General features: G+C 39.4%; 1 protein-coding gene across 6 annotated transcripts in view; it reads right to left on the reverse strand.

Moving 5' to 3' along the window:
- Positions 1 to 22,712, reverse strand: part of TENM2 (teneurin transmembrane protein 2) — a 459,783-nt gene that overhangs the window by 26,818 nt on the left and 410,253 nt on the right. For all 6 annotated transcript variants that reach the window (XM_065734485.1, XM_065734484.1, XM_065734483.1 and 3 more), the window contains 7 exons: positions 20,407 to 20,553; positions 9,623 to 9,833; positions 7,299 to 7,418; positions 5,491 to 5,752; positions 4,475 to 4,742; positions 3,184 to 3,327; positions 1,348 to 1,597 (listed from right to left, as the gene is read on the reverse strand). In XM_065734485.1, the coding sequence (XP_065590557.1) occupies positions 1,348 to 1,597; positions 3,184 to 3,327; positions 4,475 to 4,742; positions 5,491 to 5,752; positions 7,299 to 7,418; positions 9,623 to 9,833; positions 20,407 to 20,553 (1,402 nt within the window). The remainder of the gene's footprint in view (positions 1 to 1,347; positions 1,598 to 3,183; positions 3,328 to 4,474; positions 4,743 to 5,490; positions 5,753 to 7,298; positions 7,419 to 9,622; positions 9,834 to 20,406; positions 20,554 to 22,712) is intronic.

Here is a 22,712-nt window from a genome sequence, read left to right on the forward strand (position 1 = left end):
AAATGCCTTATATTAACTATGCTAGTTTGAAAATGTTTCTCTTCGCCTATAATGCTGTAGTCCTACTTACCAGACAGGTAGGCAGAACTGAACTAGTTGAAAAAAAACCAAACATCAGCATACTGCAGATGTGTGTTAATACAGAATTATAGCATATGCTGATAGAAAGGTGCATAGCCACACCAGCTGCTTTCTGTGGTCCATCCTCAGCTGCCAATCAGAATGCATTGGATGATCTATTACTTCTGTGGTTTTTTTAAATCTCTGGAGAGTAAGGAGGCCTGATGGCGTGTAGGCAGGTGTCAGTGATCTCAGAGTTGATTTGGCCCAAGTCGGATCTCTTTTCTCTTATATAAATTGGAATTCACAACAGGGACATCAACAGAATGACATGAATGGGAGAGAGGTGTGAAATAGAGCTAGGCCTCCTGTTCCTTAACAGTTCATTAACTTTGCATTTTTCCCCACTAATTAAAAATAAAAGCGCAGTAGAAGAAGAGGTATTGGTTATTGGTCATCTTATTGAAAAAAAAGGCTAATGACTTAAATTCAATCAATGTACTTTGCAGTTATATCGAATTTACCAAAAGCACTAATCCTCTTGCTTGAGCGGGTTGCAGAAGTATCAGTGGACAGCCAATGCAAGCCACTTCTCATTTGTTTTCTGCCAAATGCTCAGTAGCATAGCAATGATAAAGAACATGAGTTGTGGTTGGAAGCAATAGCTCTTCCTTCTACTACAGAAATGAAAAAAGGAGATGAAACAGAAATGGGTGAAGTGGTACACTCTACACTCATGCCCTCCCTCGTAAGTGACAAAATCTCAGTGTTCTGAGGGGAATAGAGATATGATTTCAGAAAGAATTCTGATGATGCAAAGTGACTCTCAATTTTCACTGCACTTGCCAACCTACAGAACTAAGCCTAGAAAAAAGGGAAAGAAGTGGAAAAGTGGACTTGAAAATCACTGATATGAAAACCTCCTTTCTAATCTCCTAATACTATTAATTCTTTATTTATCACTGTGGCTCAACACCTAAGGACAGTCAATTCTGCATTTTTCAAATAAAACTAAACTTTGTATACAAATGGAAGGAGATTGTGTCAAATGATCACCACCAGAAGAGAATAAGATGGTGTGCACTATTGCTTTTTCAGTTTGTTTATACACTTGCAATCACTGCCCTGATTAGCTACAGACTTTGAATTCTGCATTTCTGTGCCCCATTTCTCCACTGGAATTTGAATAGGTTGACGGTGACAATGTTTTACAAAATTATAAAAATAATGGTAAAGGCTGATTTAAGCACAGGCTACAGAACTGGAGTCCCAAGACTATCACCTTACCTCAGCTCCAGAATGCTAGTGACATTCCTGGATGGGAAGATACGCCGAATGTAATTAAAATCTCCAACAAAGAGACTTCCATCAATTCCCACTGCCAGTGCTACAGGGGCCAAAAGCTTATTTCCTTCTGCAAGACCATTGCAGCTAGGACAGGATATGCTTCTTCGGCGCCCATTCCCCATAATGCTGGTTATCACAGCTGGCTGCTGAGTTAGAAACTGATTTTCTCCATTGCCTTTGTGCAATATACCTAATAACAGACAGGAGGAGAAGTGGTTATTACAGTCATTTGTTACAGGTGACTTCAGGTAGTTCTCCTTTCAGCAGCTGCTGTTAAGGACTAAACAGTGATATGACTTCAGTGCTTGGTTCTCCAGCAGCGCAAAAACACTGAAATAGGTCTGCAGGAGAAAACAATAAAGGTGTAATGAGGATTTGCTGTTAAAAACACACACATGCACATCTACAAACACAAATCCAAGCTTAAACGCACAGTACTTTTGTCTTCATTATGAAAGAAAATGTTGTCATACATCCCTCCAGCCTGGCACAGCAGTTCAGGCTGTCTTAATAACTGGGAAGTGAGGAAGCAAACATCACAGAGGATGCGCTCTTCATTAGTGCACCCTGATCCTCTGAATCCAGTTTCTTGAGTTATATTTCGTTTGGAATTTTTTCCTACTTTTACTCTTCTCTTTCCACCTCTCATTTTGTCCTCACACAAATGGTGATGACAGAAAACAGGATAGTGCAGAAAATGAAAAGACAGGAGAAAGACGAAACTCCTAAAGACGAAACTGTGTATCACTAATGAAAGACAAGAGGAGAGCTACTGGTAAGGTCCTTTATTAGGTTTCCAGAAAAGTCTTTAAGACAGGTTTTCTCTTTTAGACACACTTGTTCTAAGAGTAGATATCTGTTCCAAGAAGGGAGTGCATTCTGACAGAACGGCCATTTTCAATTCTATCAAAGATAGTAGATACCTAGCCAGAAATTTGGCCTCATATTCTTGTGGAAATGCTGTTGTGTGACTCTAACATAAAATAACTGGCTCCCCAAGGACAAGTACAGTTGCTATCACTGTTGTCACCAGCGAATATCATGCTCTATGTAAATGGCCATTACAGAGGCATTTGATCTGCTGCACAGCACTTAAAAATGTGTTCAAATAGCCTGATCTTGCCTGTTCTGAATAATCCTTCAGATTTCTTGGGCAATAATATATTGTGCAGGCTGTTGATGCACAGTATTCCTGAAAGAAAGAGCAGGAAAACTGTAGAAGACACTTCACAGGAATGAAACGAAACATATACCAAGCATTCAACTCCTTAGAAGTCTTTGAGAAAATGTGATGTCTAAGAATACTCATTTTAGGACACTTAAAGAGAATTGAGGAACAAAAAAATACAACAGGTGATGAAAGGAAAATACAAACAAGAACTGGTATCTTATCAGAGTCTCAATACTCTTTTAAAACACTACCTCAGATTGTAATGGCAAAGGACAAATGAAAAGAACCAGGAATGGATGCAGTTAAGATAAAAAGAACATGGAAGGAAAACAGAAACTAATTACTGGGGAACAAACGAACAACTGAACAGAGGATGAAGATTCAGACCTATAGAAAGCAGCCCTTGGCAGGAGGGTAAAAAACCTGTTGAAATTCTATAGAAATGTTCTGACAATTGAAACGTGTCCCATTCCTTACTAAGCTAAAGATGAAACAAAAAGAGGGAAGAAGTCACATTTTTCAAACGGTAACTATAATGTAAATGAGAAGTGTTCACAATCAAAATGCCGTACAGCACAGAAAATGCGTGGAACTAATGTACTCACCACTCTTGACGTTAAGCACATGGTGTTTATCCAAAGACCATCCTCCTAGATTTGAAGGGTCTAGTTCAAATCCTTGCAGCAGCGCAGTCCTTTTCTCCCACAGAATCAGACTGGGGCAAGTCTCATATTCAAAACCCACAGAAACTGAAAAAAAAAATCAAAATCTAATATACCTGCTGAAAAAAACACCAAATTAAATGTTTGAGGCGCACTCAGAGGGATCATCATTCCAGTTCCCAGTAACTCAAAAAGTTGAAGTGATTACACTTCCCTCTTTTCATCTATAATATTAAATTGAGATCTTTGACTAAACACAAATTTTAAACTTCATTCACATGTACTATGCAGGGATCAGATCCTTCTATTGAATAGCTGGCTTTGGGAAGTGGCCTTTTTGGTCAGAGGAGAGAAGGAAATATAATTAAAAAAAAAGATAATAATATTCTCCTATCAGATAACAGGACAAGATCAAATTCTTAATTTGACGGATGTTCACAGCATGTATTGCGTTCATTTTACATGCCATATACCAAGGAGTAGTAGCAACTGTGTGTTTCAAGCACTCACACACATTGTAAGCATTACTCAGGAAAGCAGTATCTCATGCAAGAATGTAAGAAAGAGTTGTAGCAAAGTAGATTTGAGAAAAATATAGAGAGCTATGATTTAAGTAAATTTTTCATTCCATGTTGGCACAGCTCCAATGCACATTTTTAGCACTGTTACAACAATATCTTTCTTGATATTCAAACGAAAATGAAAACTTAAAAACATTGTGATGATCACCCACTTTCCCTCCCACTAGAACCAAGATCTATCAATAAAGAAACTAAAAGTAACTATAGCACTGCTAGACTGAACAGCATTAGGAAAGCTATTTCATTTCAAACATATTATACTACAAGGGGCTGTAATAACAGCATGAAGGAGATGCCAAATGCTTTGAAGAATTCCAGTCACTCCAAATACAAGATTTATTTGCTAAATGAAAGAAAAAAGAAAAGCACAGTGATGGACTACATTTCACCTAAGTCCCTGTGACCAGTTTATTCCATTGGCTGATCTAAAACTTCTAAGTCAGCTGCTGCTTAGGAAACACAGATACAGTGTTAGCCTGGACCCTCTGAATGGGCCCCTCAGTACATAAAAGGAACATGATACAAAAATAAAATGCATAAGGAAGACAAGAACTGCTTAATTTATATCTGCTTCTCACAGAAAATCTTTGAAGTTTTCTTACAAAAAACTGCAAGTGTTTGGAAAGCTGTTGAGCTTGTATATGCTAACTTACCTACAGCATCTGATAGCCCGTAAACCTTCTGACCATATGCATCTGTTTTGTCCCAGATAAAGGTAAAAGCCAAGTTGGGAGATGCCTGAAATGATTTTTGAAATAGATGCCCTTCTACTGCTACCATCAAATGAACTTTGATTAGATTCAAAGGCACAAGTGACTGAGTCATGATGATCTTAAGTAAGGATTTATATCCAGCAGTACGGGAACTCAGGTAGATGAGCTTTAAACTTGAGCCAGGGATCTCGATTTCTTCATGAAGAACCTGAACAGGAAAAAGATCAAACATTTTACATTTCTGCATTGGTGTTTTTTTTAATTATTATTATTATTATTTATTTTCTCAGAATAGCAGACACTATTCTAAGATAATAATATTCTTATGACCTAATGACTTTCTGCTATTGGTAATGGGTATCTTCAAATCAGTGCAGTGACAGAGTCCATCTGATGTTTCTGGTTAAAATATTATTTAGTGTCTACATACTCCATATTTGTAAGAATCCACTGCTAAAGCATAAAATAGAACAAACAGTTTAATTGCAAGTTATGTGCAAGGGGAGTACAAGAAGATACAGCTAAAGGTACCTTCAATTTCTACCAGTAATTCATACAAAGTAAATCCCAACTGAGAAAAGAAGTGAAAACAAGTGAAGTTTTCCTTTGTCCTAAAGAGCATACAAGAAACTGGTGCTGAACAACGTATACCAAAGCCTCTGCAAACTTCTTTTGAAACACCTAGGCTGTCAATTGAAATACAGATATATACTTACATATTGTATGATAACTAGAAGGTGCACGGTAGACAAAGGTGAATGGGTTTGGGTGACATAAACCTAGTCCATCTACTGCAGATTTCATTAGAAAGCTTGTTATCTGTCAGAATGAATGCAACTCTACAGAGCTTTTTGCTGTAGCAATTGCACATGACAAATGGTGGTTGTGGCAAGTGCTTAGGTCAGCAGTAGCATCTGACCACCGGCAGTTCTGTTTCTTACTCCTGCTGTTCTTACCTGGGTTTCTGGTACAATGGGATTTCGGCCAGGAGCATCACTGAAGAAAGTTGACAGTGGTGATGAAATGATTACTGGATCAGGCCGGACAAAGCCACTTAGATCACAGCTGGGAATGGAGTTCTCCTCTGTCTTCATTACAAGTGTATCCATGGCATAGAAGCTGTTCCACGGCAGCCACACTGTCCTTTCCTGACTCATAAATGGAGCTCGTTCAAAGTGCAAAGTTAGGGACGATCCACCGTTTGCAAACAAGTCAAACCTAAAAAAATGTGGGCTTTAGAGGTGATGAGACTGAATAATCCAAGTAATAACATTCTTGGCTAACAGAATATCAGAGCAATATGGATGTTTAAAGAGTTCTGCTTCAAATTATCAGTCATGGGATATGAATCTCTGGCAGCTAAATGACTGATTGAAATACAGTCAAGGCAAGCAGCAATTTGTAGCCATCTGGACAAACGTTCCAATACGTTCTAAAATCTACATTAAAATAACTTCCAAAAAGAAGAATAAACCAGCACATTTATTACTGCAAGTCCCCCACATATATTGAACCAGCGAGGAAACCAAGTTAAAACTGAGCTGGGCACTGAATTATTCCTTTGCCAACAGACACTGTCCATCAAGAAAAGTAATGGGATGGATGGCAGTAAGAATAATATTGGAAAGTTTTGCTGTTTCTGTTGGACAAATACGGTAAGAATTACTGTTTCCAAAATTATTGCTTCTATCATCTTTCAGAGAGATTAGATATTTACTCCTGAACCCCTGCAAAATCACAGCAGCACCACGGAGCTCTGCAGGCATTTTGAAATCTGTCCTAAAGGCACAAAATAATTTGAGGTTGTTCTGACAACAGAACTGATTATCAGTTGTTTCGTGTAAACAGTAATGTAACAAATTACTCAATGATTCAGATAATTTATTTAGATCTACATATGAGTTCAGCTCATATATTACTATAGTATTAAAGCACTGAAATCAACAATGTTATGCTGTAATTCTAACACTAGAATACTCTAGATATGCGGACATGTTTCCAACCTTGGTGATTTTGTGATTCTAATGAAATACTCTATAGTTCAATTGATTCATATGAAGTAATTCAGTTCAACTCTTTGTACGAAGGATAAGAAAAAATGGCAAATGTTTACAATGTATGTGTCATAAATATACTGCTTTATTTACCACAGCCAGTAAACCAGATAAACCATGACACATCAATTTTTATTTTTCTGAAATTGTTTGCATTTCAAATCAAATGATACATGAGGGAAAAAGCTCATCTTTGCACAGCAGGAAAATGTCTAAATACAGTCAATTAGAATCTTTTGAGCATATTCTACCCTGAAGAAACTCAAAATATAGCGGATCTTCAAAAAGAAAGAGAGAGATAGAAGCGAACTTTTAACAAAATATATTACACTAAAATGATGCAACCTCATTTATTTTTTTATTTTTTTTTCCCCCAGCAGCATTCTTCTGCCTCACATTTTAAGCTAAAATATTTCTGCTCTCAGCTGGGTATTACTGTAGTCCACAAATGTTTTCATAGATACAGAGCAATTTATTTGAAGCGAGTGTGACTGCTAACACATTATCATCAGAAGTCAGCCTTTTCATATTTACTTTCATTTAGATTCAAAATGCCATGTGAAAAATTACTTTAGTGTTTACTTATTAGCTCTATGCCCTGAGAGGAATGAAATGCACGGTACCACATGGTTCCAATAGATTGCACCATCTGTTAATCAGCAAAGATAGTACATGAAATAATAGGTACTCAATAAAATAAGCAAACTCACATGCCATCCTGACGAGTGATGGTATAGCCATACTTCGGATACTTGACAAATGACACGTTGACCCCAACTAGAGGTGTTCCATCTGTAGTCACCACTTGGCCTCTTATAAGAGACACAAGACTTGAAAAGAAAATAATTAAAGGTAATAAAGTTAGTTATGAAGACAGTTACAGTGTTTATAAACCGAGCGGTGGAACACTTGTGCCTCATTTACCCTAAATCCAATTTAACTCAAGGTTTACTAGAATACTGCAGATAGTACAGGGTTGCCCAGCTCCCTCTCTGAATCCTTAAATCAAGATAAATGTGTACCTATGCCTTGAGGTCTGTAAAGATGGAATGGGACGGGATGCTTTTCCTTGGGCTGGAACTCAGATATGATTGTCTAATGAGGTTTTGCAGAGGCTTTACCTCCTCACGTTCAGCCAAGTCAGAGCTGTGACCCTGAAGTCCCACGGAAGTGATGACCAGTCACTCCTCAGAATATCCTGCATGGTTACAACACTATGTCCATGGACACCTCATACACTTGAACAATATGGTGTAATGATACACCTCTGTTTTATACAACTAATTTTTCAAATTACAGTCCATGTACCTTCATCTCAGGGTGTGACTGGCCTCTGTACACTGCACACTGGTTCATGATCTGTAAGCCTTTCTTTTCATTTTGTCAGACAGAGAAAGGTTTTGACACAAGGCCCGCTTTATGCACCGGCAAAATAAATGGTTTTCTTAGTCACCAGGATACTCACTTTGCTTAAACTAAAGGGAATGAAGGCTGGTTATTCCTGCACAATCAGGCACAGTCAGACTTTTTCTCTTTTGAGAGAGCTTTGCTGCTGGAGAGCATGCAGCACGCACATAGTGCTGGGTTCTCAGCAGCAGGCACATGGTGCTGGATTCCAGCCTCCTGGAAGCAGCAGCCCCACTTCTCCCTGCTCTGCTGCTCCCTGGCACAGTCTCCTGCTCCTGCCTCCCTCCCTGCTCTCACAGCTGGAGAGGATACTCTATCTCCTGGCTCCCTTCCTCCCACTTCCCTATCCTGAGAGAGGCAGATTGATGACAAAGGGAAGCTGCATGAGAACAAGAGACGAAAAGTAGAAGCTTCTTGTAAGAAGGACTACTACACTGAGCTTTGCAGGTGAAAAGTGTTCTGTATTAACACTAAGCTCTTCTGACACAGTCCACTGTGTCTGATAGGTAGCTACAGCGAGCCAGAAAACAAAAAGCCCCATTTCCGAGCTGGCTTTGCACTGGCAGGGCTGGAGCTGCCCACAACCCTCAGCAGGCTTTGAGCACACCAACAGACACAGAAACCTGACAGCAAAGATTCGTGGACCCTGGCCAAGCTGTAGGATTAAATTGGTCTGCATTGTGCCCCAAATGGACAAATTTAGTCTAGTTCTGGGACAGCCATAAGGCTTGCATTATCCCCTACTGATGCATTTCTAGAGTGATCTACATGCCAGAGAATACTCATTTCCATTAATAATATCAGGGTTGGCTTTGGGCCTCTTCTGTTCTTTCTGAAATGCTCAAGATGCTCTGATGTGTATTTCTAACTGTACTACCCACACTTGTATGAAGCACTATGTTCATTTATAGTCATGCATACCACAGATTTTTTTTCTGGTAATCTTTTAAAAAGCCATATGCAAAGAGATGCTAAAATATGTGAGCTACTTCAGACAGAAAACAAACAAACAAACAAACAAAAAACCCCAAGAACTAAAACCCCTGCAACTCAGAACACTATAAAACTTATTTTTTAATAAATTTAAAATATCTAACTGGACTTTTTAAAAGGAGAATCGGATCTGCTCAGTCTAGATTTGTAATTCTTACAACTTCCATATATGAATACCTTGATTATTTCTAAGTTAACTGCTTGAAATTAAGAAAGATGGGTGGTTTTCAGCTGATTTTTCTAAAATATAATTTAATTTCTTTAGTAATTACAATTAAGAACTATGTTATAGCATTATTTACATCTACTCATCTAACTCATAAGAGTGCATTTTGCACCGTATTAGACTGCAGTCTTCAAAAGCGATAAAGCTCAGAAGCTCTTGCTGAGTGGAAGAAACCTGCTTCTAGATGTTGCCAGTGCATTAAAATGCTAATAAAACTTGAGTGTTATAAAACAAAAGCAATAATATAAATTGTAACAGAGTTTCCTCAATGGAATTGATTCCTGAGATGGAAAGACGAGAAGCACCTGAAAGCAGCATCTCATGTAAAAACATGAACAAAAGCTCTGGGAGAAATCTTCCCATACAGTGCAACCACACAGATGCAATGTCATATTTATAGCTTGCTACCTGCTGTTGAAGGGATTTTCTCCTGGAATGATATGAGTGCTGTCCTTCCCCACTAAGAGCTTGATTCGATCATAGAATGACTTCACAGCTGGTGAACCAGAATGGCTCTGTTGTATGATGTCGAGAGGATCACGGGAACCCCGGCACAGCAGGCTGTTTTGACAAGTAGACTGGAGGCAGCAGTCTGGGTCTAGGCAGTCAACCAAGCCATCTGAAAGGCAAGAATCATCAAGATTCAGCCAGCTGCACAGTGCTATCAAGTAAAAAAAAACAACTAATGGATATCTCAAGGCACTGGGAGAAAACATTAATGCATACTCTTCATAACATCTCTGTGACAGAAAACTGGTAACTGAACCAGAAATACAACAAAGATGAGACCTAAAGTGTACCAGTTAAACATCATTAATGTTAATTTATACCTGTGTTAGAGGAGAATCAAGCCCAGAGAAATGCAGTAGGAGTTGAAATGAAGAAAAATGAATAGTGGAAGGAGTAAAGGATTTTTTTTTTTAATTTTTCCAACTGATTGCTTTACAAAGCTTTTAGATTTACTTGCTGGCCTATAAGAGTATATGGAATTATGACGTTTAATTTCATTTGCTCCATTTTGGGAGATGAGGGAAAGAGACGGGCTGAAACAAGTTATCAGTGCCTAATTAAAATAAAAATTACGCTGTACTCACTTTGTCAATTCACAGGCAGGTTCTGCTGCAGCACACCTCTCATAAATATGAAAACTTATCGATGTGCTTGGAGTACCAAAAGATTAGGCACAAAACTGGTGGACTCAGCCATCATACTATACGTTACATTGTCCATGAAGAATATTTGTTAAGAAATATATTTTAAAATAATTATAATCTAACCAGTAGGAATTAAAATGCAATCCTCAACAGGGAGACCAATCTGCATAGGCAGATGAATCACAATTATTTTTATCGCATATGGTAACAACTTCTAGCATCATCCCTTCCTTTCATGTCATTATTTAAATTAAACGTTTTCTCTTAATGGAGTTCTACTTAATCTAATAGCTTAGTAAATTAATTACTGTTTACTTCAAAATATTATTATCTGTAAGAATTTAGAAACATTCATTCATCTACTTCTGAGAAATCACAAAAATCGGGGATCCAATCTGCAAGTCTGTAAAGTTTCAGAGATAGTGCAAGGCCCATCAGTCTCATTTGCTGAATACAGACATGGCCCGGGCACGTACTGCATCACGTACATGAGAAAAACCACTCCAGTAGTTAGCTGACAAATGTAGATTAGAGAAAGATCATCATTCATTTATTTTCAAGACTTTCCAAACAGACCAGCACTACATTAGAATGATAACTGGAGGGGGTAAAAAAACCCAATCAACTATAAGAAGCTTTCTTATTTTACAATTAACTCAAATTTCCGGCAGATTGTTTGGGCCTGAAACAACCGATTCTGATTTAAGAACAAAATTACCAAGGTATATTGGCATTTTTTTCATTCAGCCCTCTAAGGAAATTTAAGTTAGACAAACTATCTTGTTGTAAGAGCTATAGATTTCTTTAAGGTCAGTTGCCTATTCACATTAGGAGCTCCATTCATCTTGAAATCCTTTCCAACATGGCGGTACATATTTTTATTTTGCTGCAGTCTGTTTTCCGCCCATTTTATGAAATCATCGAGAAGACCCCATCAGCATCACATTATGACTCGAGATGATTTCTCTGTTAAGCTCTGAGAATTTTTTCCTCCCATTCTTCTCTTTTCTAGGTTTGTGGCGTTTCTGAAACTATGAACTTAAAGATGTCCGCTATTTAGTCCACTTATTTTTTTATTCAGACAACTGTCAGTGAAGAGAGTCCTATCAGCAGTAACAGCTGAAACCAAATAGAGGATATAAATTACTCTTTCTGACAAATTTACATTTAGCTGTTACAGCTGCATCGTATTTTTGCTGTACCTGTTATTATAGGTGAGTGTGTTATGTCTGTAATGACCTCATCACGCAGCAGATTATGGGCTGCTGTGACCAAACACTTCTGACGACACCATGAACTTTCAATTGGCATATCAATCTCAGTGTCCTGTCAGTCACGAGAATCACATCTTTATGCTAGCAAGCCCCCTTGGATATAGCCTGACATTGCAATCTTCAGTAAATTACCCTGTCACTGCCAATCTTACTGTTATCTCACAAACAATCAAGCAGGCAATCACACTGCTTTGAACTGCCAGTTCAGGACCTGGGAGGCTAGAAACATCTCCATTCCATACCAGGGAGAAACCTGAGCATGAGCTGTTTCACGTAGGAGAAAACCATGCATTATGGGAATTCATACTTGCACGATTTCATACACTTAGAGGAGTATTTCATATATCACAACATAAAAATACACATTATCTGCTTGTTGGTAACATCATCGCTTTTTAAATGTACTGCTGCAAACTTTCTCAAGGTGAGTTTCAATGTGAGTGAGCTCCATCACGCATCGAAAAACCTTCAGTAATGTCTTTGTTGTATGAGCATAGAAAATATCTGTGCCCTTGTCCTGCTGCAGCCTGGGATACCATTGGCCTCGGTTGCTTCATGGGCACCTTACTGGCTCACGTTCAGCCTGGTGTCCACTGGCACCCCCAGGTGCTTTACTGAAGAGCTGCTTTCCAATGGGGTGCCCTTGTAGGCCGGGATGAACAGGGCTGTTCATCCCCAGGTGCAGGACTTGGCAGCTCTTGTTGAACTGTGTGAGGTTCCCGTCAGCCCACTTCTCCAGCCACACTGTACCACGAAATACAAAATTAATATACTGCCATGCAATCACTTAGCTGCATTAGACTCAGTTGATTAAAATAGAGACTAGAAAAAAATGTACCTTCTATGAGAGAAAACTGCCATAAGCATGAATTTTAATTAGAATTCAGGACTTTGTTTTTCATATATATTGCAGAAGTTGTCATCTTCCAGATTTCCTCAGGCACGCTGAATTATTTATATAGTTAATTCAATGACAAAAACCTCACCATAGGCCTCATCAAGATATCATTGCTTTTCATAGCGTGTATATCTGAGTTTAAGTTAGCAGCACTCTGACACTGTATGCTACAGGAAAGACACTGCAGTGGGAGCCAAGACGGTGCTAAACCTCCTCCATCAGTTTGCAACACAAGAAGTCCTGACTTGGCTTTAACTTAGAAGGAAGAAATAGGAAACTTTGATTCTGGCAGCACAAAATTAGCACACCTTTCCTATGTTATCCCCCAATCTTTCCAGAAGCAAATTAAGTGACGTGGGATTCCTCTCGAAGACTTCTGAAGATGAACATGAAGAGATCCTGAAGATGCACATTTTTTTTTACCTTCTCTGAATTGTTACATAAACTTTTGGTCAGACTTAACCCATGGCAAAAAGCAAAATTTTAAAATATCACATGCATCAAAAATGATGTAAAAATGTGTACAGTTTTATTTTAAGATGGCTTTGGAACACCATTAGAAGGCCTTAAAAAACATACCACAGAGTGATATGTTTTGTTGCTAAAGTATCTAGGACTACTTAACATCAGTTTTCCTTCACCACTTGAGGGTATTTTTGATCATCTGCAGATGATTGGATTCCAAAACTGAGCTATATCTTTCTCTGCAAAGTTGACACTTGAGTTACTGGATTCTCTTTGTTTCGTTTTAAACTCCTACAAGTTAATTTTCTCCAGCATTTACTCTTCATCAGATGCCAAAAATCATAAAACCATGACAAGGTTGTACTGTAGATTCAATTCACAATGCATGTTAGAATGGGTCACCTTGCCCGGGCATCCAGCTGCCCAAGAGGTGCAGGGGACAGTGCTGTTTCCCAACAAAACTCCTGAGCACACGCTCAGCAGAGGGCATCCTTACACTTCATTAGCTTTAGGAGCCAGCGACTTTCAGAGCGTAATTCCTGGAAATACTTCTTTTTCCAATAAACATTTCAGGTTTATGATTAAAATGAAGAAGGCGGGGGGGGGAGGGGGGGGGGGGGGAGAAGGAGCTCTTACGAGCCCTGAGGGCGAAAGGGCCTTTGATCACTCTAAGGGCAAATTAGTTAATTTATCATGATCCGATTTTAATTATGTGTAGTATTAATATACCCTAGGTAAAAGAATTAGAGATGCTCTATCAGATTATCAAAAGAATAGGTCTTCCCTCTGCCAATATAGAAATATTTTAATTGAGCTCTAAAACTGCATGCAGAACTGTTTCCATGGACAGACTATGCCACAGCCCAATATATCTTATTACCAGTTTTTTTTCTAATATTAACCCAAATTTTCACTTTTATAGCTCAATCTAATTGCTGTTATATTGACATACATTGTTTAAAATAATTCCTCAGAAGTCATGGTGTTAACCAGAAAGAAAACACTTCTAATCCTGTTCCAGCCCCACTCCTGAATTGGCTCAGCCTAGCTGGAAAGGCTCCCTGTGAATTGCCAGGATATGCATTGTAACATTGATTTTAAGCAAACCATAAGCATGGCAGATTTTCAGAACCTTAAACATGAAACAAAGCTATTTCTCAGGAAAGCTGGACTGTAAATCCCAAACTGTGATAAGACAGAATAAATCCAGGCTTCTGCAAGCTCTGGATGCCAAAAAACTCCCCAATTAGGATTTTAAGTGCCCTGGAACATGATAGTGGTAGAGTAACAGCATCCTTTCCCTTGCCCACTCAGGACGACGCAGCCCAGCTGCAGCCATGCACTGAGTGCCTGGGGATGCCCAGACCCAGGGGTGTGGGCAGACTGGGTGCTCCAGCTCCAAACCACGTCCCCAGCAGAGATGATTGAGAGGGATCCACAATAAAAACAAGCCTTGAAATATGTTCAGTCAGTGCTTTTTAAACCAGGGAATTTGCAGTCACTAAATTTCGTGCTTTCCCTTCTCTGTGGGTTATAAGAGCATGCTATTGCAGTAACATATCCCATGGGGGACAACGTGAGGATAAGCTGACTAATGTGTGTAAAGACGATTAGGGGCTGACATGAAGTTTTAACAAAATCACATACAAGCACACTCATTAGCTCTTGTCAAACTTGTATAATGTCTAGTTTCAATACAGATTTTATACTTGAGTCTACATGACTCACTCTGGCCCCCGTCCACAACAGATTTCAACCACTCATTACATTTAGTGCTCTAAAACTGAGTATTGTGCAGGCTCTGGGAAGGCACTTTCTGTGCCAGGAGTATTCTGGGTATTTATATTGAGAACTTCATAAAATCTTTTGTCTGTGCTGAATTAGAGACCCCTGCTGAGGCAATGCTTGTTGAGGCAAGCTAAATTACATGATTTGCTTTTGTGCTGTGAAATACTTGTATTATCTTAAATGTCACGAGCCTGATGCAGTATCAAGTCACAGGATTTGTAATTCTCTAAAAGCAATTTTTTTTCTAAATGTTTATTGCAGAAAGACACTTCTCTTTCTATTCTCTTTCTGTCTAATTTTAGAGATGAGTTTTCGAAGACAACTCAAATAAACAGCCTTTCAATCAGTCAAGTGCACTGTCCTGACAGTGAACTTCACTGGGAATGTATTTTTCTCTTGAATTGAAGAAGATTCACACTGTAGCAGATAGTTGGCTTCTCTCATTCATTATCTTTAATGTTTTGTGCCAAACAGAACCACCGCCAACTGTATTTCTTGGAGTTGTTACAGATATATAGTAACAAACTGAAGGGCAAAATTTGTCTTCTGAGATACGCACAACTCTCCTTACAAAGCCAAATGGAAATAAGTTAAATGTATTTTGAAAAGAAGAATGTCCCACTTTGCATCACAAATAAACAATTTCTCTTTCTATTTACCTTAGCATTCTATAATGTTTTGGCTGCTTCCCTTTCTTCACCACTGAACTGTAGTCCAGATAATTACAAAATTACATTCTGGGGAGAAATCTGAACTGTGAAATGATATAAGCAATGAAAGTATTTAAGCTTTTTGCTGATTTTTTTTTTTTTTTGCCTTCCCGTATCTTTTCATCATGGTCAAATTTTAAATAAACCAATTTGGCAAAATTTTGGTAGTTTTCTGTTTTTTTTTTTTTTTTTTTTTCTAAGATAACATCATCTATATGAGTTGTCGATAAGTTATAAATAAAAGTATGATAATTTTGAAAGGATGAAAAAGGTAAGAGAAGAAGAGAAAGAAAAGCCTAGCAAGAGCAACTCAAGTGGGTGATATGAGGCTTCTAACAAGGCTGCTCCTGCAGAGCTCTCCCTGAAACACCTCTTGTGGGTTATCTCACTGAAATAAGGATAAAGGGATTCTTGTGGGTTATCTCACTGAAATAAGGTTAAAGGGATCTCAAAAGTGAGCTCCTTGTATGAACTGCATCCAACATCTAGTGAAAGATTCTGCAGAAAAAGATATATATATATATATATATATATATATTACTTTGCTTAATTGTATGGGAACCATTGAATCTCGGCCTGCACCGCTGATGGATCACTTGAGGTGAGCACTGAGTCAGCCACAGGAGCACAGGAGAAGGCAACGCACCCGTGTGACCAGAAGGGGTGGAGTCTGGCTCCACCTCTCCCAGACCCCACTTAAGGGCTGACCATGAGTGGGGAAGGGTCTTTTGTTGGAGGTCCCTCCTGTGTGGAGTTCCAGGTGAGCCTCAACCATCAGTGACAGGTGAGCTCTTCCTAATTTACCAGTTGTCTTTAAACCATTTGGATAAGCTGTACAAAAATATACTGTCCACCTTCGTTACTTTGTGTGGGTAGTATTCTTTTGGGGTATTCACCCTACGCTTACCACCGTCCATTTTCCTTGAGGTAATGGATGGTTTCAGGTTAAATACACACAATTTCAGAAGACCGTTCTGAGAGGTTAAAAGCATTATGTGATACAGGAACCACCAAATTTTTATAACATAGTTACTGTAAAAAGATGGGTATAAATATGCTCCTACAGGGATGTTATGCAGTAAGTTAAAGAAATATGTATTTAATAAGTAATGTACTTACTCTCGTTCCTCGAAATACCAATTTTAATCCCTTAATTTCCTAAAATAAGTCTACAGTGAATTAAGTGGGCTATACAAGTCTACTGGGGGGGATTATACATTGTAATCACAATTATAGGTCGTCAAATAAAGCAATTTCTAATCCCTCCAAAAGATGCTTAATAACTATTAGACTACTGAGGGACCGATTAAGAAAAGGGATTAGATTTATAAGTGGCCACAGTGAGTAAATTACAGAACTCAAACATGTTTTGAAAAAATAGAAACATTTGTCAATGTGAAAAGATCTTCAAAGTGAGTCGGTGTCAAAAAAAAAAAAAAAAAACACAACAAAAAACAAAACCCACCCTAATCTTTTGGTTAGGATTCTGCCTTACAAAGGAACAAATAAGACCATTTGAATCTTTTTCAGCAAAGTATCCTATAAGACTCTAACCATCTTCATAATGAAGACTGGACACAAGTAAGTATTTATCTAGATGTGCTGGTAAGAATAAACACAAGTTTCAAGTGCTGCCTTAGATTTTGCACAACTCCATTTGAAGGCAAAAGAGCTCTGGACACTGTCCTCCGGAATCCTGTTTTATCTATGTGAGTACTATGCACTGACATCCCATATATAGCAAAGATTTGTAAGTCTCAACAGCTGTCACTTCTAGAAATAAACCAGCTAAGGTGCATTAATTTTAAGTTAGAAATGAAATATTAAATATAATATTTCATTTCTTTTTGAACTATGGTATGTAATGCACACTGTGGCATGTAAAAAGAGAAAACAGGACAAATCTGAGTCCCTTTGGAATCGGTGGCAATGCTCATCTTGACATCTATGAAATGAAGACTTGGCCCATGTCCTTTGAATCTGATTGTGAGAGAATCAAAATAAGAATGGTCGAACACAGAGAAAAAGCACCAAAATATGTTCAGTCCATAATCACCTCTCCTTATCTAGACAAAATATTGTGGTTTTAGCTGCCCTGCTTTCATTTAAAAGACTACTGCAGGTGCTCAGTTCAGCTTCAGAACTATTCACTTATGTTAATAAAGATGTTAACGAAGCAGCAAAAGAGTTCTACATTTGGCTGCAAGTAAACTGTTGAGTTTCAATGGAAAGAGTGAGTGGGGAAGGGAGAAGATTTCTTTTAACATTCAATAAACTTAATTTTATGTGAAAGTTGGGGTTCTGGTTGTTAGCTGAATCTTTGAAATTGATTCCCATAGTACTGTTTTCAGATCCATCTAATGAGAAAACTTAATGCTATTTATGTATTTCTGACTGTGTCTAATAAGAAACAAAGGTGCATGTTAAAGCACGCATCCCTTCCTTCCTCACCATTTCTGCACACTCCTGTGGTCTCCCCTGAGTTAGAACTAATAAATATAGGGGTCACTGGGTGTGCTCCTGGCTGGATGTGTAGTAAACCAGACCCACAGAGTGTAGTGCAGCTTAATGCAAAGGCAGAACCTCACTCTAGGTATTAAGGGCTGCAAGTTATTTTCAGTCATGCGTTTTGTTGCAGCTCTCACTTGTGACTGACCAATTAACACACTGATAGATAGGAGTGACTATGACTCTGTTCTTACAGAGAGTGCTGGGGAGGGCCCCAGGCCATCTTAAAGAAATCTGAAACCCAGAACATCATCAAACTGCAAGAGCAAAAATCACAAAGGCTCTGGGAAGACAGATGAGTACTGCAGTGCAGCTCGCTGCCTGTACTAGAAATGCAGAGTGATTGAATCCAACAGCTTTCTTTTATTATTGCTGAGTCTGGTCCTGTTCAGCATCTTCATCAGTGACCTTGATGAGGGGATAGAGTCCACCCACAGCAAGTTTGCTGATGATAAAAAGCTGGGAGGAAGGCTGTGCTGCCATTCAGTGAGATGTGGACAGAAAGGAACCTGATGAAATTTAACAAGAGCAAATACAGAGTCTTGCACCTAGGGAGGAATAACCACATGCACAGGTACAGGTTGGGGGATGAGCTACTGGAGAGGAGATCTGAGGAGAGGGACCTGGGTGTTCTGATGGACAACAGAGCTTCTCAGCAGTTCTCCCCTTAAGCATTTTGCTCTTCAGTTAGACCACAGTTTTCCTTCTGGTATGACCATGGTGAACGAGAAACCATACATCTTGCATGCTAGTGCTGATTAATACTATAGGTTTGTTGTATGGCATATGTATTCAATGCAGTCAATGATTTCTCTATCATACACTAAGTTTTAGAATTTAGAAGCTTCAAAATGGGAGGAACAACTGAATGACCTCAGTAGTCAATTTTTCCCACGTGCCTTTCTGTTTCACAAGTGCACAATTGTCTTGGAGTCAGTAAACAAGCTGTTCCCCATGTGGATATATTCTAGCTCTTTCTTAGACCACCTTATCTCAGTATTCCTAATAATGTTTTCTAAACTCCTTCTTTGGGGAAAAATATGATGATGCATTTTCAATATTTTCTTTATAATCTTCAAAGCTAGGAAAGCTGCAAACATAAGCAATAAGCTTTTAGTTTCTTACACTTACACACTCACTCAGTGTGTTTTGCTGTTTGGTTAAAGGACCAAAGTAAGGAAGCACACTCCAAATAACGCAACTTGGAATCTGATTCTGCTCTTTACAGAGCAGTAACAGATTTGGTAACACCAATAAAACAAATTACAGTTCTCTGAGATACAATCAGCTCTAGTTCTTCCGAAATATTTGTCAGTATTAATCACACGAAACCAAGGAACTAATGGGGAATTTACAGATTAAAACTAGCAGATGGTATTCAGGTGAACTTAAAATCATGCTGCCTCAATTTAGGACTTCTGAACCATTTCTACACAGTGAAATTTTATATAAAATTAAAACAATTTTGCCCTAGAAAGTGATCATTCAAATAAGTCAAATGTTTCCGTGCAGTTTTAAGAAATATCACAACTAAACATTTATTGATCAGTACACAACAGAGGTACCCTTTAATTATTGCTCAAAGAAAAGTGAAAGAGTCCCAAGGAAAAAAAGCTGTACCTGATGTTTGATTTTTAACTGTAAGCAGAATCAAGTGGAAAAGAATCTATGGTGACTTACTAAAGACACTGTAATGAGACATAAAGATGCTGTTTGAGATGAAGGGGATAGTTTACCATGCAGTCTTATTTTAATGACACAACTTCTAAAAAATGGTTTCAGGTCAGTAGAACCTACTACATAGTGGAAGGCTCTACAAAAAGAGATCAACTAAAGTCACCATTGTAGGCAAATAGAATAAATTCTGTATTTAACAGAGGTACGCCTGATAAAGGAGAGAAATTTGAATTGGATTTCAGAACCTTACCATTATGACTGCTCAGCACAACTCACTCAGCTCTGGTGTATGAGCTGTGAAATATGACAGCACGCTACAGTGACTTACACGGGCTGTGCACATGAGAGCATGACCCTGGCCTCTAGCACAGAGCTAAAAAAATGTTCCTAACTATCCTGCTAGATCAGCTGCTACGCTTGTGCACACAGGCACAGTAAGCTGTTCTGCAATTCGTGTGTGCCAGGAGCCCGCAGGAAGAAGTTCCAGACCAGTGGGCTGCACGCAGCACCCATGAAATGCCATGGGCTGCAGTGGGACTCCGACAGAACCGGGCTCTGCAAGGCTGCAGCACTCAGCCTCATTTGTTTCAAAAGGAAGGAAACAACAGCACTTGATGATAATGACAGCACAACTCTTTCAGAAGTAAAATGACTCAGGAAGAAATCGTGGATAACCCTCTGCTCTTTAGGGATAGGGAACTGGAAGACTTCTGCTCACCTCCCTCGTTATCCTTGTTATCAGCACAGGAGGTTTCCATGGCAACGTTGCATCCAGGCCCTCTCCAGCCGGTCTGGCAGACACACTGCCAGCTGTTCTGGCCCAGCGTGCACCTCCCGTTGCCGTTGCACAAGTCAGGGCAGCCATCTGGGGGAAGAAACGAGGCAGGTAAGTACAAGACAGGCTTATTCACACTCACACTGCTGACAATATTACTGTGCAAACAGAAAGTCTCGCTCTTGCTGGTGGGACAAACACTTGCCCAGCTCCAGAGCCACAACTGCGGTGTGGAGAGGGAAGGTAAAGAAAGGGGAGAGCCTAGAGAAATGGGGACTTAGCTCAAGCCTGATGGGAAGATGAGTCCTACCAACAATTATGTTCTAAGAGCCCCATAAATGTTCCCATCTGGAGTTAAAGGCAGCACCTAGAAACAGCAGTCTGCAGGCAAGATCACATTTTTTCTCATTCTGTTTCTGTGTACCTATATGAGAGGGGGAACGTCTTCTGAAACAAGCACTTCAGTGCTCAGGAGTCATTTACACTCTGCACTGCATAATTCTCAAGAGCTTTCTCTACACAAAGTTTCAGTAAATGATATCGAAAATATTTTCCTTCTCTAACAATCACTTTAAAAGACCTATTTATTTTACACTGAGCTACTGAACAGTATGATGCAACCTGACACGCCTTCTGAAAGACAGGCTAGAAGAGATAACCCACAAAAGACATATGACTTTAATTGGCTATGGGAATGATGTGCCTTACTGTCTAGCAAAAACTGAATGGGGAACAAAAACATTCACTTGCTGAGGTGCTTATATGCTCCAACAGAATGTCCATAGGCAAGAGAACAACTTAACTGCTTTTTACTTTTCTTGCAACTAAATTATTTTCAGGAGGGGTCACTGTAATTTACTGAGCATTCCTTTGGAATAAAGGGCAAGAAAAACAAATTCCAGCTTGTAAGATAATGAGGCCTTGGTAACCAGATACCTCACATCCAACCCACACAAGTCTACAGAAATAAAAGCAGATTTGAGAGTCCTGCAATGGACCTCTCCTTTGCCTTCTCATCAGTCTGGGCAGGAGGAGAAGGCTGTGTTGCCACTCTGACAGGAGACATTGGAACCCAATCATTCAAGCTCTCACATCTAGTTCGGAGACCCAGGCTCATCTTGCCACATATCTCATTGCTTTTTTTCTTGGACAGTAAATATAATCTCAAAACAGCTCACAAAGCTTCATGCTCTCTCCGTTTCCCTTCCCCTACCAGTGATGGGTCACTGAAGGGACCTGTTACAGACTCTCAGGTCTCACTCTCCAGCTGGATTATTCCTTTGTGTTTGCCACTGTGACCCCAAGCTGTGACTATGAAGTGCTCCATTCCCTTCCCCAGGCATTGTAAGGGCAATGAGGAACTAATGGGCAGCCCTTGCTCTTTTCATCCAGCACAAGCAAGGAAGGCAGCTCTGGGAAACATCCTGAAATCAAATAACTATGTTCTCTTTGTCTGAGCAGCACCACTTCAGATGTGCAGCCCTGGAGAAAGACCAAGATGACAGCAAGTCACCTTTGTGTCCCATGGCCTCTGAAGGTGACCAGGAGCAAGAACAACTGTCAAACCTACAGAGCTAGTGCTGAGAGGCTGAGCAGCCTTCCAGAAATCACCCATTTAGACTGCTATGGCTTACAGAAACTCCCACCAAGTGCATTTCTATCAACCTTTTCAGAAAGCCAGAGCTCTGAATTTGGGCCTCTTCCTACTCCTAGCAGCCTTTGCTATGATCAGGTGATGCTGGAGAGGAGTTCCTCTGACCTCAAACTGTACCGAGGGAGGTTCCCTTGTGGGAAAGCAAGCTGCCTTGCATCCCTACTGTTCACCACTGGTATCACTGGAGACAAGCATTCACTCTTACTTTACCTTATTGTGTTCCTGAAAAACTCAGAGTGACTAATTACATTTTTAGGATGGAGACCTCAGCTGTCCTATGGAGGAGGCTGTCTACAGAAATCAGCAACCAAAGTTTCCACACTGTCCTACTTGATGCCCAAACCTATACCAGTGGTAGCATCTGGCACAGCAGCTCCACCTCTACCAAATCAATCCAAGCAAGACACCAGACCTCTGTGAACAGGGCCAAAATCATTCAGTTAGTTCTACAGAGAAAGCTGTCAACAGACAAACAAGTCCTGAAAGTTCTCAGTGCTGTTACTGTATACTAAAAAAATACAGTTCTCCCTTCACTTAAATAAAAGGTTATTTTGGCACTACATATCTTAGGTATGAAAAGGCACTTATTTTGCAA

Source organism: Cyrtonyx montezumae, unplaced genomic scaffold, assembly GCF_038088225.1.
Source record: "Cyrtonyx montezumae isolate F1298 unplaced genomic scaffold, pur_monq_1.0 scaffold_18, whole genome shotgun sequence".
Classification (NCBI taxonomy): Eukaryota; Metazoa; Chordata; class Aves; order Galliformes; family Odontophoridae; genus Cyrtonyx; species Cyrtonyx montezumae.